The sequence below is a fragment of the Trichechus manatus genome, unplaced genomic scaffold (genome assembly GCF_000243295.1).
Source record: "Trichechus manatus latirostris isolate Lorelei unplaced genomic scaffold, TriManLat1.0 scaffold00035, whole genome shotgun sequence".
Taxonomy (NCBI): domain Eukaryota; kingdom Metazoa; phylum Chordata; class Mammalia; order Sirenia; family Trichechidae; genus Trichechus; species Trichechus manatus.
In genome coordinates this window covers 6,710,954-6,723,481 of record NW_004443971.1, presented here as the reverse complement: position 1 = coordinate 6,723,481, position 12,528 = coordinate 6,710,954, and the positions used below count along the sequence as shown (strand labels likewise).

At 48.0% G+C, this 12,528-nt stretch overlaps 1 protein-coding gene across 1 annotated transcript in view; it reads right to left on the bottom strand.

The window, feature by feature from the left end:
- The window catches only part of PLXNA2 (plexin A2), a 219,683-nt gene that overhangs the window by 123,333 nt on the left and 83,822 nt on the right, over window positions 1-12,528 (bottom strand). The window contains exon 3 of the mRNA XM_004375335.2: window positions 9,223-9,357. Within this exon, the coding sequence (XP_004375392.1) occupies window positions 9,223-9,357 (135 nt within the window). The remainder of the gene's footprint in view (window positions 1-9,222; window positions 9,358-12,528) is intronic.

The following is a 12,528-nucleotide window of genomic DNA, read 5'->3' as shown; positions in this document are numbered from 1 at the left end:
CCCTCATTTTTCCTTTCCCTTCCCGAAGGTTTTTAGGTGCCTGAGGGCTTGGCAGTTGATAGTTTTGGCCACAGGTAAGAGACTCACTACTCTGAAGCATCACAATAATCCCTTTGAAAATGTTTCTTATTTTTGGCCTTAGATTCAGCCTAGTAGTTGACAGAACCTCGGCTAAACCAAGGAAACAAAATATTTGTTCTCTGGTGAATCTGGGCTGGACATTGCTGGATGTGCTAGAGACTTCTGACCTGACCTTCATCCCTCCCCCATCCTGCTCAAAGTTGTCAATCAATCCGGGGGATGGGGAGGGGGAGTGGGAAGGGAGATCTCTCCTCTAGTTGAGGCCTCCAAGGAAGAGTGGCATCACAATCTTTCAAAATAATTTTTGTTTCTAATAGCTCCAGGCCAAAGTTCTCCTTGACCCAACTCTCTTAAATCACTCAAGGCATGGTGGTTCAAAGCCAGTTTCCTGGACTCCAAGGTGGAGAGGTCCCATTGCCCTGCATACTGATGGTGGGTCACCGAGGAGGACCACCTCCTGCATGGGCTGATACAGTACTGGCAGACAAACAGGGCCTGGGAGAGCTGCTTAAAATCAGCAGGTCATTGTTGGGGCAATTTCCAGGCAGTGTGAATCCTGCTTCTTGTGGAGCCCCTCAAAGACTTCCCAGAAGCCCTCTCAGGGCCCAGAGCTTTAACTTGGACCTCATGGAGGACTTACACAGCCCTCAGCAAATCGAAGCAAATTACAGCTACTGGCACTTCTCCAAGTGTTTGGGAAATCAAGCCATGTCTTTTCTTTTCTTTTCTTTTTTTTTTAATTGTACTTTAGATGAAGGTCTACAGAACAAAATAGCTTCTCATTAAACAGTTAGTACATATATTATTTTATGACATTGGTTACCAACCCCATGACATGTCAGTATTCTCCCTTCTCGACCTTGGGTTTCCCATTACCAGCTTTCTTGTCCCTTCCTGCCTTCTAGTCCTTGCCCCTGGGCTGGTGTGCCCCTTTAGTCTTGTTTTGTCCTATGGGTCTGTCTAATCTTTGGCTAAAACTCTAGAGTGATTTCATTACTGAGCTAAAAAGGTGTCCAGGGGCCATACTCTCAGGGTTTCTCCAGTCTCTGTCAGGCCAGTAAGTCTGGTCTATTCTGGGAAATCAAACCATTCCTGATTAACCTGGACTCAGATGTTGCTGAAAGGGGCGGCAACTTGCTGGGGCTCCCTCTGGAGTCAGAATGAGTGATCTCCAAAGTCCTCAATGCTCTAGTGCTCTGTGGTCCATGACCCTGGGAGCCAGGGAACCATACATTTATCTTCTCAGAGCCTTGTTTCCCAAAGTGTGTTCCATGGACCACATGCATCAGAAACACCTGGTGACTGGCAGCAGAGTGGTGAAGAGTGCAGGCTTAGGAGCCAGACCATCTGACTTCAAATGCATCTCTGCTGCTTACTAGCTGTGTGACTTTGGGTAAGTTACCTAACTTCTCTGTGCATCTGTTTCCTCTTCTGTAAAATGGAGTTAAGGTCAGGTGAGGATTAAATGAGATAATATGCGTAAAGCACTTAGAATAGCACCTGATACATAACACACACTCCAGTTGCTGTTGAGTCGATTCCGACTCATGGCGACCCCGTGTGTGTCAGAATAGAACTGTGCTCCATAGCATTTTCAATGGCTGATTTTTCAACAGTAGATTGCCAGGCCTTTCTTCCAAGGAGTCTCTGGGTAGACTTGAACCTCCAACCTTTTGGTTAGCAGCCGAGCGAGTTAACTGTTTGCACCACACAGGAGTTTCTGATACGTAACACGTGCTCAATAAATGGTAGCTGTTTTAAACGGCAGGTTCCTGGAGCCCACCGTGCTGAATGAGAATCTCCAGAGGTGGGGTCCAGGAAGGCATGTCTGCACCAGCTCCCAGGTGATCCTTATAGGTAGAGCAGGTAGAGAACGCTTGTTTCAGAGAACAAGAAGTTTGGCCCTGCTCAAGGTCCAGCTTGATCTTGCTCATGTGCTGGTGCCAAACGCTCCCTAAACATGCAGCTTTTGGGGAGTCTATCAGAAATGCTCTGGTGCCCAAGAAGGCAGGGTACCAATTATTACTCCAGGCCTTGTAGAGCTGAACACCCCTGCTTGACAACCACAGCTCTTGACGTCTGCCCGAACTGTGCTCCCACCCATCATTCAAGGTTACTGGCTCTGATTGTGAACTATCTCATCTCCCAAAGCATAGCATTCTATTTCCTTCAACAGTGTCACAGACAGCCTGGTTTTTGAGAGTTCCTGGACAGGTACCCATGCTCTGGGGTGAGCTTCCTTAGCTGTCTCTTGAGGCTCTGCTTATGTCTAGTATCTTCTGCAAAGCCTACCTGGCCTACTCCAGATGTCACCAGCTTAACTTTCCTCCAAACTCCTATAGCCTCCATACCATACACTAAGTGACTTAGCAATTAATGGGACATCGCCTTATCATGGTTGTAAGATGCTGCCTCACAGTGGGGCAAATGAGCAGCCTCCTAAGAAGCAAGTGAGCTCCTTGGCACTGGAAGAGCCCAAACAGAAGCTCACCAGAGATGGTGTTGGGGGAAATTCTGCCTCACGTCAGAGATGGCCTTGAGGACTTCAAAGGTCTCCACCAACTCTGAGGCTTGGAGTCCCTGAGTGGTACAAGGGGTTAACACGCTCAGCTGCTAATGGAAAGGCTGGAGGTTAGAGTCTATCCAGAGCACCTCAGAAGAAAGGCCTGAGGATCTACTTGCAAAAATTCAGCCCCTGAAAACCCAATTGAGCAGGTTTTCTACTCTGACAGACATGGGGTTGTCATGACAACTGGTTTTGGTTTAGGAGGCTGAATCCACCCACTATGCCCAGCAGCGGGCTGGACACCCCAGTAAGGGCTCAGTAAGTACTTTGTCACTTTCACCCATAACAGCACCTCAGTGCATGCTGCTGGCGGAGGGGCGGTACAAGGAGGGTTGTTAGAGGCTGGCTTTTCTCTTCCTTTTAAGGGGAGCGTAAAGTCTAGAAAGGCAGAAGATTAATGAACATGGTTATAAGTGAGTCAGCTGGGCAGGGATACGAACAAGAATCCAAACTTGTCCCTGTGGTGGTTTAAAAACACGGCCACAAATTCTTTGACATTCTTTTCATCAAAAGGTGGGGTCTTATGTCCCCTCATCTTAAATCTGGCTTATGAGTACTTCAATCAATCAAGTATGGCAGAAGCGATAACTATGTGAATTCCAAGGCTAAGTCATAAAAAAGACAATGCAATTTCTACTTCATTTGCAGGGAGTATTCACTTTTGGAGCCCTGACCTGCCATGTAAGAAGTCTGACTACCTTGAGGCCACCATACTGTGAGGAAGCCCAAGACACATGGAGAGGCCTTATCTAGGCATGCTGGCCCACAGTCCCAGCTGATCCTAACTTTCTAGTTATCTCAGCCCAGGTCCCAGCCATGTGAGAGGAGAAGCCTCCAGATAATTCTAGCCACCCTCAGCCATTCATGCCATCGCAGCAGAGGCCCCAGACACCGTAGGGCAGAGACAAGCCATCTTTGGTGTACCCTCTCTGGATTCTTGATCTACACAGTCCATGAGCTTAATAACGTGGTTGTTTTATGCCCCTAAGTTCTGGGGTGGTTTGTTAGGTAGCAATAAAAAACCAGAACAGTTCCTAGCTACCAGTACATCTTCAGAACCAGTGTGTGGGTACCCACTACTGGAGAACAGAGCCCCATTTTTGCAATGAGCTTGAGACTTGGTTTACTTACTGGAGAGGCCAGAAATGAAAAGCTCTATCGACTGTCCCTCTCTGGCTGGGGGTCCTCACATCAGCCAGACAGGGCCCAGGGGGCTTGGGCATCGCGGCTCAGGGTCCTCCTCGCCCTCCCCACAGATGTCTGCTCTTGCAGCCTCCTGGGCCTCACACGCGAGCCTAGTGCTCCCTCTGTGTGCACTGAGGGGAGCGGGACTGTTTAGTCTGCTGGGCACATTCCTGGATTTTTAAAATAAATAGCAGATTATGAGTGCCTCAGCCTGATGCTGTCATCCGGCCAGCCCAGAGGCTTCTGAAGTGTCCCTTGGGAGGGAGAAGTGGGAGTGGTAGGGTGGAGGTGACTGCCTGAGAGGGGAACTCTGTCTCAGCTGTAATTTGATAATAGAGAGGCTTCCAGCCCTCTGGGGCCCCGGGGAAGTTCTAATGCTACTAATAATAACGATAATGATAATAATCAACACCATCTATTGAAAGCGCCGACTATGTGTCAGGCACAGTGTTAGGTATAGTCTCTCAACAGTTACTATCATCAGGCCCATTACACAGATGAAGAAACTGAGGTTTCGAGACGTTAAATAACTTTCTCAAAGCCATAAACCTAGTAAGTGGCTATGGCTTGAACCGGGTTTGGCCTGACTCCCATTCTCCAGCTCTTAACCTCTATGCTGTGTTACCTCTCCAGGCCTTAAAACAGAGAGCACATCCCAAGCCCCACCCCTAAACACACACCCATTGCCAGCCTTTCTGCTGTTCCCAAGGCCCCATCCTGCCTGCACGGAGCCATTCTCCACCGAGAGCCCCTTCTTCCATTTCACCCTTTGCTGGATCATTTTATGCCTCTATTCCCTCTGCTAACTCAAACTAATTAAAGTATAAAATAGAATAATTGCTTCCATTTCCATACTCCTTTCCTATCCACCCTGAGTACAGAGTTAGATTCCCTTTCTGGGAGGGGCCAGCCTGACAAGTTAGGTGGAAACTGGGGCTATCAAGTTCCTTTCCATCTTGCTGCTTGTTTTGCACATGGCTCGCAGCCTGATTTTTCCTGAACTCGCTGCCTGATTTCCATTAGACACTGGGGATATGGCAACAACTTGTATTCACACCCATAACATCTGTTGGCTCACTGGTGATGACGCTGGGGAGGGCTTGCTAGGGGACAGCCCTGCATCCTGTAAGTGGAGTGCCTGGGCAATTAAAGGATTGGGAAATCAGTTCCCAAATTTTCCCTCGGGACTGCCCTGTCTTAGATCTATTAACAGTACATTAAAATCGACTTGTTAGGCAGTGGCACTAATGACCCAACACTTCTTACTAGTCCTATTTCTTAATTACATTAAAAAAAAAAAGTTGCTGTTGAGTTGATTCAACTCATAGCAACACTATAGGACAGAGTAGAACTGCCCCATAGGGCCTCCAAGGGTGTAATCTGCATGGAAGCCAACTGCCACCTCTTTCTCCCGAGGAGCGGCTAGTGGGTTCAAACTGCTGACCTTTCGGTTTTAGAAGTGGAGCGCTTAACCACTGTGCTAGCAGGGCTCCTGTAATTACAGTTAATTAACTCTAAAAGAGGGAGAGCAGGAGAGAGAGAGAGAGCCATATTAGACTGTTCTAGATCTGTAGGGAGTTAAAACCTTTCTAGGCAGAACTTGAGGCCAGGGTTCTTCTCTCACAGTGTGTCCACGGCCCCAAGGATATAATAGGTGGAGACCTGGTGGTACAGTGGTTAAAGTGATCAGCTGCTAACCGAAAGGTTGACAGTTTGAACCCACCAGCTGCTCCGTGGGAGAAAAATGTGGCAGTCTGCTTCGGTAAAGATTACAGCTTGGAAACCCTATGCGGCAGTTGTCCTATAGGGTCATGATGAGCTGGAATCAATTCGATGGCAATGGGTATGTGTTTGGGGAGGGGACAGGGGAATGCAAAAGCTGGGAGACAGTACGGAGAGCAGGGCTGAGAGCTGACTGCCCAGATATTCATTATAAAGTGATGAGAAGCCCCATTATCAGGATGCCGTATATGGCCCTGGGTCTTTTAGAGAACTCCAAGGCAACTTCATATCGCTGCCTCAAAATGGGAATCCACTTAACCATAACCAGACCAGCACTCCTATCCTCTCTGAAGTGTTCAGCCTTCAAGGCAGATGTTTATATGGACTCCCCTTGCTTTACACATCTCTCATTCAGGAAGTTCTTCTTTTGGTCTAACCTCAAGCCCATCTACTATGCTTTTGGGGTTATCTTCTAGAGAAGAAGAACCCCAGTTCCAGGGCCTATCAAATCTGAAAGAGACTTTAGAGTTAGATTTATCATCTCCCTTGTTATAGGTAAGGAAACTGAGTTCCTGAGAAGTTAGGGGACTTGGCCCAGGTCAGCCTGCTAGTTTGAGGTTGGGGTGTGACTGCAGAGAACGTGGGCCTCCTGGGTCAGCCTGAGGCCTGCTGGCTGTGCCACACTGCTGCTTTTCTTCCTTCTAATCATCTCTCACAGTCTCTGAGACAGGCTATTTCCAGGGGGCACCCTCAGAAAAAGCCGCTCTATACTCCTGAACAATGGAGTCCAAAAGGCATGAGAGGTGGAAGGGGACACATAGCATCAGAACAACGAATTATTTGTGTGACGTGTGAGGTAGCGCAACAGGCAATTCCTCTTGTCTCAGGTGAGCCTCACGCTGACCTGGACACACTGAAATCAAGTGACTTGTCCAAGGTGACTCAGCTACAAAATGGCAAGATAAGATTCAAATTCAGAGTTTCAATTTCAGAGATTATCCTATTATCTGATGCAATTCCTCTATTTTATAAATGAGGAAATTGAAGCTGTGAGAGATTCATACTACCTGTTACAGCAAAAGCTGGCCTAGAACCCTGGTCATTGGACTCCATTTCATTGATTGTTCTCTCACCACACATTTCCTTTCCAAGGTCCAAGCTCTCTGTGAATACTCTGTGCTCTCAGCCGCTCAGCCTCAGACAGATGGGCCTCCTGAGCTGTTCTTGGCCCTTGTCCCTGGACTCAGCCCTGGTTAAATCACCTGGCTACCTATTTCTACAGAATTTATGGCTCTCCAGGGGACAGGCCTCAGAGCTCCACCACAAATTCCTCTTAGACTGTACCCCCCAGTCATAGCTCCACCTGGCACAGGGAGCCCCCCTACTAATATCTTGTCTGACAAGAGACATCCCTGAAGCATTAAGCCCAAATTCTTCCTCTATCTGCTCATCATGACTGGCTACCACTGAACCCCTCTGTTTCATGCAGACAGTAATAAGAGTTGGGCAGCTGAGGCAGAAGGTGAGGGCGAAGGAGACGGGATTTACAAACAAGCTATGTGGACCCTTGGTTTGGCCACTCTGAAGGTCTCTGTGGCAGGGTCAGCCATAGTGTCAAGAGGTCGCTCATTCCCTGAAGCACATTTGTTGGCCTCCAGCCCTGACCAGACCCTCTCCTTTGGCCTCGTTTTGAGTGCAGTTTCAAAAAGCATCCTAGTTGAGCTAAAGATCTGCAGCTAAAATCTGTGCCTTGGTATCTTCTCAGCTTCATCAGGGTATCATTGGGTCTTTCCTACTTGCTTCTGCTTTCCCACCTCATTGGGCTTGGAGAACCCAAGAAAGAGCTCTTACCAGAGTCTCCTGCCTGCTCCCCTGCCATACATATTGTCTGTTGAAAACGTCATGTATATTATGTGGATCTATTCAATCCTTCTGACCATCCATTTATCCACCTATCTAGGTCGCCATCTATCCATCCATTCTTTTATCTGTATAAATTCCTGCAGAAATCTCTGGAATGGAGTTCACCAAATGTTAACATGGCGACATGTTCTGAGTAGTAGAAATTGGTGATTGGGTGCGTTTTTCTTTTCTGTAGGTATTGTTTGAATTTGTATCATGAGCATTTACAATTTTTACTCAAAAAAGTAACTGTCTTAAAAACAAACAATAACAAGAAAGGGAAGAGCATTTACATAATTCAATCTGATATCACATACGTTTGTCTCTCTCTTTTGTTAGATTGTAAGCAACTTAAGGGCAACAACTAAATCTGATTCATTCTGATATTTTCCCAGTACTTTATTCCCAATAAATATATGCCTAGCAATGGGTTCTTTTAGAGCGCACTGACTGTTTTATTGGAATTACAGGCCAGTGTTTATTTCCGGACAGGTTTTACCCACTCTATGTTAGGCAAAGCCTCTTCCAGTTCTACTGTGTTCCCATCTGGATCTATTTATGCAGGGGCCCCAAGTAAGAAAGTAAGAAAGACAGGTGGGTTCAAGAGTATCTGCATGCAATTTGCATGCAATTAGCATATGATTTATGTCTCCTATCCGGAAGTAATTTTCAATTTAGAGCTGCATCACTGCCTCTCTTAAGGGTATCATGTGCCCATTTGCCTCTTCCTTACTCATTCCACTCATCTCTCTTCTTTTGGTTCAGATTCCTTGCATTTGAAAAGAAAGGAGGCTAAGAGGACTCTGGAAAGGGTGAAGCTGATCAAGGTCACTCGGAATCCTTGCAGAGCATTTTGAGAGTGACACACGAGCTGGGAGGGACCTTGTGAAAGCTGGCTGGTCCTCCAGCCCCAGCATCTTCCTCTGGCCTGAGTCAGTGTCCTTGGCTGCCAAGAGGGATCCACAGTCCTTTTTCTCCTTCTTTGGCCTTTATCCTACCATGCTCAGGACAATGCCAAGACCATTGCTGCTGTGCCACAACTGGCTGAGTGAATGGAATGTGCCAGCCTTGCTTTCTGATCTTCGTTCACCTGGTGAGCACTCTGTCTCTCCCTCCCTTCCCCAAGGCTCTCCCTGCATTTGCTTTCTGCCTGCTCATACATATTGACAGCAAGTATAATCTGGGCAACCTGAGGAAGTAACTGCTCCATCGAGAGGGCAGAGTTGTTACCTAGTAGAGGGAAGGAGTCATTTCACAGGGCTCTCTGTCTCTGCAGGCACAGTTGCAGCTTGCCAGAAGCTGACCAGCTTCGACCGTGCACCAGTCTAAGACCCAGGCCAAGATTTTTATCTCCTTCAGGGGGCCCTCACTTGGGTCTGTCTCTCTTAGGATTGGGCCCAGCCTGGAGGCCTGGATTATTTACATCTCTCTGGCTCCATTGAGCAGCAGACTCTGTGGGCCCAGCAGCAGTAAATCTACCTCCTAATCACACGGAGCTGCTCCATGCAGTCTGGCCCGTTATTGCGGGGCTGTTCATCAGGTGCTGAGACAGGGGCTGTGGCCTAGAGAGAAGCCTCCGGGAAGTAGCTGGCCCCCGTTTGCTTCTCTCAGCTCCCACAAAGCCTCAGGGACTTTGACTTCTCCCATGGTCCCTTTGCAGCAAGCTCAGTGGTCTCTCTTGTTAGACAGAACAGCTACTGGGAAAGGCCACAGATCATCAGCTCTTCTCGGGGCTTGGGAAGGAAGGATAGGGTGCTGGCACTTACTTGTCTCTCGGACATGACGTACAGGTAGCGCTGATCAATGGAGAAAGCCATGTCCTGGAGGATGGGGCTCCCATCCTTGAGCACAGAGACCATCTCATACTGGACTCCACCATGGGGGGGACCATCTGCCCGAATCTGTAAGAGAAACAAGGGTGTCTTCAGTGTCTGCACTCAGCGTTCTCTATGGGTTACCTGCCTCACCCTGGTGCAGGTAGCCTCTCAGATAGCAAGCCCCTCTCCCCAGTTGCCACCCTGAACTAGGCTAGGCTGCAGGGAAGATAGAGGTGCCATTTATTTCAAATAGCCCAGCTTCCACCCAGAAGAATTCTTTCCCAAGCAGCCTGAGTGTGCTGGGTCTGGGATTTCTGACAGTGGGTTCATTTGTGTGCACACATATGCCCTTAGGCATGACACTGAATATTCCTCTGTGGCTATTCTTGTGTTCATATACATATTTACCATACTGTGTGAGGCGTGTGTGCATGTGTGTGTGCTTCTTGTGCACACTGATTTGTGGTTGGGGTAGGATGCTCACTGTCTATACAGTGTTCTTGGCTCAGGCAGGTAAGAGGAAATCTACACACCATCAACAAGCTGCTCTTTGAGAAATTAAAATTTTAGGAACCCAGGAAGGTCTCCTGCCCCCAAATCCATCTGCTAAATGTCTACAAATCCATTCCATTAGATTTGGTGAACCAGGTACCCCGGCTCACGCTCTCCGAGTCCATCCCAGGGCACTAAGTCAGAAAGGACTTGGGCATCATCTAGCCCACCGCTTGCAGCCTGGCTGCACCTTAGAATCATCTGGAGGGTTTTGTAAAACACCGATTCCCAGGGACAGATGCATTAATCAGAATCTCTGTGGGTGGGGCCTAGGCATCTTTCAGTTTAAAAGCTCCCGAGGTGAGTCTAATGAGTGGCAGGCGTGAAAGGCATTGATCTAATCCAGTGGTTCTGAAGCCAGCCTGCATCAGAATTGCCTAGAGGGCTTGTTAGAATATATTGTAGGACCCCATCCCCCAAATTTCTGATTCAGTGGGGGAATAAGGCCTTACAATTTGCATTTCTAACAAATTCCCAGGTGATGCTAATGATGCTGGTGGTGGGGGGCTTGAGAAGCACTAATCTTGTCTAGGAGTCCCAGGATGGTACAAACAGTTAATGCACTGGGCTGCTGACTGAAAGGTTGCAGGTTCGAGTCCACCCAGAGGCACCTCAGAAGAAAGGCCTGGTGATCTACTCCTGAAAAATCAGCCACTGAAAGCCCTATGGAGCACAGTTGTATTCTCAGACATGGGATCACCATGAGTTGGTGTTGACTTGATGGTAACTGGTTTTTTAATCTTGCTTAGCCCCTGTGTAGAATACTGAGACACAGAGAAAAGGGTCCAAAAAGTCATCCAAAAGACTGGTGGCAAAGAGTCCTTGGTTTTAATGTGCTCCTTCCCCCAGGAATTTTGTTCCCAACATAGCAGCCAACTGTTGACCAATATCCTCATCTCTCCTGTCTTTGCCCTCTGCCCATCTAAATGACCTCTAGCTCAAGTCCCGCCTCCTCCACGAAGTCTTGACATCACGAAGCCTGCTACCAACATCTCTGCCTACACTGACTGCTCTTCACCCGATGCCTTTCCTATCAGACATTTTGTCCTAGGATTATAATCTATTGTTGTACATGTGCTAGCTAACATTTATTGACTCTCTGCTTGAATTGTTCTCTAATTGCTTCGCATGTGCACAAGTCCTGTCAACATTTTGAAGGCAGGGATGTGTCTTCTATTTCTCTTATAAACCTCTGAGGACTAAACAGGGCTGGAAACATAGCTGGTGACAGATAAAAGAGAATGCTTGAGAATGATGTTGAAAGGACATGAACTGTGAACAAGCAGCCTGGACCTTAAGTGCTGAATCAACGTGAGGTCAAAAGACATTTGCTGTGGAACATTTTAAGGTTAAAGCTTCCCTTCCTTACCACCTCCTTCCCTCTGCCCATTTACCCCCACCACGCCGATTGCTCTTGAGGGCAGGGACCATGACTTACTCATTCCAATGGCCAAGCTTGGTGCCTGAGGCCACAAGAAGTATGTAAGGATGGATGTCTTTTCTGTCCCATAGGGTTGCTATGCGTGGGAATTGACTTGATGGCAAGGGGGATTGGCAGAACGGGGAGGATCCCCAGCATTATGTGTTGAAGAGGTGGGGGAGCGGCACCAGGGCTTCTGTTCACATTTCTTGGCTCTCCTAACTTGCACTCTGTCCTATGGGGTTGTAATGAGTCAGAAGTGTATGAGGCACTCAACAACAACAAACTTCCTGAGAAGTTGCATGTTTGAGGGCCCTGAGACAGGGTATGTTCTGCACCTGTTGGGCAGGGCTAAACTAGGGATGGGTGGAAAGCAGACCAGGAGCTCATTATGGGGTGGGGATGCTCTGGTCTTGGAGTTCCCAGTGGCAGAAACAGCAGATTCCTGTCTGAAGGCCTTGTACTAGACCCCAGGATTGGAAACAGTGCATCAGGACCTAGGAGCGGGAGGCTGTGCTCTCCTCCTCATTGCCTTGGTATCCGGTGACTTTGGGGAGGGGGCTCTGGCTTGAAGTTAAGGAAGTGACTTCAACTGAACCAAACACCTTCCTCCCTTTGCTTCCTGCCCACTCTCATTCCTCTCTTAGAAACTTCCTTTTGGGCCGCCTAGCTCTGTGGGCTGCTCTCTCCTTCTCCCTCAGCTCCACTCTTGCCTTTCTGCCTAGCTAGTGGCTTTCCCGTGCTCCAAGCTGCTGCACTGGCAGCTGTTACTAAAGCCAGCCTCTCTGGGGTGGGCTCAGGGAGGCGATTCCTTTACTCACCATCATCAGGGATGATGTTATGGGGCTGAGGCGATACCCTCCACTGTGGAGCAATTCTGACTAGGACATTGTAGCAGAAGCAAGAAGAAGGTCTCTGTCTGGGAAAATGTCTCACAACTAAAATTTTTCTCCTTGACATTCAAAGCAACACTCCCTGAGATGGACCAGTACCAGTTGCTGTAAAGTTGACTCTGACTCATGATGACCCCATGTGTGTCTGAGTAGAGCTGTGCTCCACAGGGTTTTCAACAGCTGATTTTTCAGAAGTAGATCACCAAGTCTTTCTTCCAAGACCCCTCTAGGTGGACTCTAACCTCCAACCTTTTGGTTAGCAGCCAAGGTGTCATGGTTTGACTTATGTTCCCCCAAAAATGTATGTATCAATTTGGCTAGGCCATGGTTCCTGGTACTGTGTGATTTTCCCGTATGTTGTAAACCTGCCTCTATGATGTTAATGAGGGA